Source organism: Sinocyclocheilus rhinocerous, unplaced genomic scaffold (genome assembly GCF_001515625.1).
Source record: "Sinocyclocheilus rhinocerous isolate Xijiao unplaced genomic scaffold, SAMN03320098_v1.1 scaffold273, whole genome shotgun sequence".
In the NCBI taxonomy this organism is placed as follows: domain Eukaryota; kingdom Metazoa; phylum Chordata; class Actinopteri; order Cypriniformes; family Cyprinidae; genus Sinocyclocheilus; species Sinocyclocheilus rhinocerous.
Window position 1 is genome coordinate 2,829,130 of NW_015656360.1, and position 4,025 is coordinate 2,833,154.

A 4,025-nucleotide genomic window follows, 5' to 3' on the forward strand; every position below is an offset into this window, starting at 1 on the left:
GTATCACCGTTGGGGTGGGGGGAGGGGTGTTAGTTCGTTTGAGTTTCCCTCTTTTCTTCGCTTTCAAATGGCTTGTAAAAGTGCCGTGCGCATTTTACTTTCACTTTCAAATAAGCGGCAATTGAATTGCCGCAATTCGGCGTCAAGCAATTGTTCGTTTGAGTTTTTCCCAATTTTCCTTGGATTTCTTGGCTTTCAAATAGCTTGAAAAAGCACCGTGCGAGTTTTACTTTCACTTTCAAATTAGGGGCAATTCAGCGTTGATTCAATTCAAGCAACAACAACGTCAAACTCAGAACTTTTATTAACAAAACGAATAAAAATACACCATATAGGCCTATGCCTAATAAAATAACAAATTACTTAGGCTACACAAAGTTTAAATAGGTATATAAAACTGAAAATCAGCAAACACTGTGGAACCAAATAAATAAGAAACATAGAACGTTTATTAGCAAAACGAGTAAGAAAGCTTGGAGGCACGGCATATACACCTTGATGTAAAATAAAATAAATAAAATACACAAAGTTTAAATAAAGTAATCAGCAAACACTGTGGAACCAAATAAATAAGAAACGAATGTTTAAAAAAACTTCCAGTCAATAGGCTTTTCAAAATCTAAAATATTGACAAACAGGCACCTTTGCATTTCCTTTCTAAACAATCTTCTGCCATCGTCTTGTCTTTCTCACCTCACTCATGTCAGTCAGCTCGGCACGTGATAAATAAAATCTGACTCCTGCTCCGTGGTGCACTGTCGTTCACACACAGTTCGTCACGCTGCATTGAGCATTTAGTTTTTAAAAGTGTCTGTCCTCTAACTGAACTAGGCTAAATGATTTTTGTTACTATAAAAAAATCCAAACGACGGTGGGGGGGGCGGTGCCGCGGCAGGCAAATGACGTAACCGGTGTTGCGGCTTAACACCGGTATAACCGAAAACACCGTCTATCGCAGCAAGCCTAACCAACAGTAATCAGATTTTAAATTATTGTCATAAATGTTTATTTTCGTGTTACATTTGCAATCATTTTAGATGCAGTCTGGAGTCCTGTATTATGTTGTTTAGTCATAGCCTTGGCAATGCTTTTTGCTCAGTGTTATTGAAAGGACAGACTCATGCTCTGTGAACCATTCATTCGGTGGCATGAAGCTATGAAGAGCATTTCCACTGAAAGCATTTCAGTGAGTGGGGAAAAAAGACTACTGAGAAATGCATGCTGCATCTGTTGTGGAACATTAAGACTAATAATTTAATGTATTATTATCAGGGACAACTGGTCTTGTTTTGCCTGTCTTCCTCATACATTCTCATGTGACCTTTTGTTATACGAGAAGCATAATGGACATGGCACAGAAACAGGATCTATGAATGACGCACGCCAGGCATTTGAATAATATGTGGGACACACACTGACGAGGCCAGTGGGGCAAACAAGCCTGTCAGTCAGAACAGCTGGGATGGAGAGCTCAGACTGCAGAAAAGTGAAGTGTGCTCATGCTGTAGTGGGTGGAATCTGATGAGGATGAGAATCCCCCCAGTGATACAAGCAGCCAGTGGGCGGCTCTGAACAACTCAGAGGAGAGAGGCACTAATGTTCCAGAATCACAAATGTTTCATACAGCCATTTCTGAGGGGCATTTAAAGTCAAATAATAGTTCATCCAAAAGTAACATTTCAAACTCTTTTAACATTATGTGAAAAACAAAAGGTGAACTTGAAGAATATCCTTGCTACTCTTTTCAACAAAGATGTGAATTTACACTGAAACTGAATGAGGACTGTTGTTGTCAAACTCTAAAACAAAAGAAACCGAAAGCATCACTGATATATGCTCTAAATTTCATGGATTCTGAAATCATTTGATAGCTTTGTGTCATAATTCCACCCAATCTCACCTTGGTGCATTTATAAAAGTTCAAGAGAGAAGTAGTGACATCCAATTTGTGAACTGAATTGTTCTTTTCAATTAAATGGTTGATCCAATTCGCAAAATTGGTCTGAATGATTTTAAAGCAGTTAGCACACTGCTGTATCAGGAAATAATAACTTCAATTTTAGTCTTTTACTTTGACAAAATGATCAGACTGACTTCAAATGACTTTGAAAATAGTGCACAATTATCATGGACTACTGCTACGATACTTTTATGGTGCTTTTTTACCAATTTTTGAAGCTTGAATGCCCAATTTACTGTAATTATATAGAAAAGAGCAACCAGCACATTATTCAAAAGTCATGCAGGTTTGGAGTGACATGAGGGCCAGTAAACAGCAAGGTACACGAAGGATTGTGAAAAAGGAGGTGAAATGAGGTATACTTACGGAAGAAGTCTTTCTTTGCCAGATTCTTGGCACATAATACTGAAAGAAAAATAAAAAAATCATTATCATCCCAAATCATTCAATATATCAACAGATGCACCACTTACTTTGGAATTTATGAACATGTAAAATAAATAATTGAAAGTCTGACGCATTTAAAAGCTTTGCTGCTGATGTGAGTGTGACTGAAAACAGCATTTATCTGCAGAGGCAGCTTTAAAGAGAGAGCTGGGCCTCATTCCACTAACTAACTGACATGACCAGGATCCCTGCCCCTAGTCCCTCAAGAGGGGCTGCTGGGGCCATCCCAGCACAGCCTGAACAGAATAAATCAGACAGACTTCCTCTCAACGCTGTTAGTCAGCACCCCAAATCCACATCTTTTCCCTGGATATGTAAAGCCTAAGCCATCTGCCTGAGAGGTTTTTTTTTTCTTGGCTAGCCTTCACCTAATGTGAAAATGTCAAAGGTCATTCTGTGTTAGGCTGCAATGTGATTTCACGCTTTTCAATGGGATTTGGTGCACTTAAGAGAAGCAGCATTTGTGAATAAGGTTGGTGTCAGCTCATGTTTGACACGCTGTGGTGTGAGACAGAGCAGGTGTGGTCAGCAATATTCATCTTCTCAAAAATGCACTGTGTACACGGAGGACAAGGTAATAGCAAACCAATGACCTGCATCATTTTGGGCAAGAAAAATGCACATAACAGTGGAGAAGTGGTATTAGCAAAGTGCAAAAGCCTATACTGCCCTGCAGTCACAGCACAACAGGAAACTGTGAGGCATCATATGCAGTGCAGCTTGACAATGGTTGATTCTGAATTGTCTGGTTTGAGTGTGTGTGTTACTGGACAAACAGAGAAGGCCTGTGTTCTACCTCTAAAGAGTTTTTCATTTCTCCCATGAGGTCAGAACAGACACAGTACAAATGAATGCCGCACAACACATGACATGGTAAACACAACTTTGTCTGGCAACCATCCAATTTATGGTCTGGCAACCATCCAATTTATGAACATACTAATAAACTTTTAAATGGTTGCAATCTGTCCCTTTCACCACTTTACATGGTTACCCAAAAACATTTATCTGATAGCTGAGTAATGGTGCAGAAAATACTTTTATGCCCAATCGCTCATATGACCTTGTTTAGTAGGGTTGTGATAATTATTACACTGGAAAACCATTAAAGGGTCAGTTTGGCCAAAAATGAAAATTATGTTATCCTTTCATAATTCCAAATATGCAGAACATTTTTATGCAGAAAACAAAAAACATATTGAAAAATTCCCATGGCTACACAATGAAAGTCAGTGGAGTTCAATGTTGTTTTGGACCCCAATGATTTTATTAAATGGCCGAAGCAACGGAAATATTCTTAAAGTGCCCCTATTATGGATTTTTGAAAATTACCTTTTATGCAGTGTGTAACACAGCTCTAAGTGAATTGAAAACATCCTGCAAAGTTTTAAATCTGAGAGTGCACCGTGTATAAAGTTATTGTCTCTCAAAAGAAAGAGTCGACTCTGAATCATTGAAACGAGTCGTTTTTAAAACGAATCCCAAGCGGTTTCATGTTGACGTCAAAATGAAACATTAGCATATTTATGCCCGCCTACTTGTTGCGCGCGCATACCCGGAAAAACTTGAGCCTCCCCTCCCTCAAACACCGTAGCGGATTCCTATGGAGAAGACCTGA

At 39.0% G+C, this 4,025-nt stretch overlaps 1 protein-coding gene across 3 annotated transcripts in view; it reads right to left on the reverse strand.

Annotated features, from left to right (window-relative positions):
* Window positions 1-4,025, reverse strand: part of LOC107720062 (E3 ubiquitin-protein ligase SMURF1-like) — a 48,783-nt gene that overhangs the window by 15,747 nt on the left and 29,011 nt on the right. For all 3 annotated transcript variants that reach the window (XM_016527665.1, XM_016527663.1, XM_016527662.1), the window contains exon 2: window positions 2,327-2,365. In XM_016527665.1, the coding sequence (XP_016383151.1) occupies window positions 2,327-2,365 (39 nt within the window). The remainder of the gene's footprint in view (window positions 1-2,326; window positions 2,366-4,025) is intronic.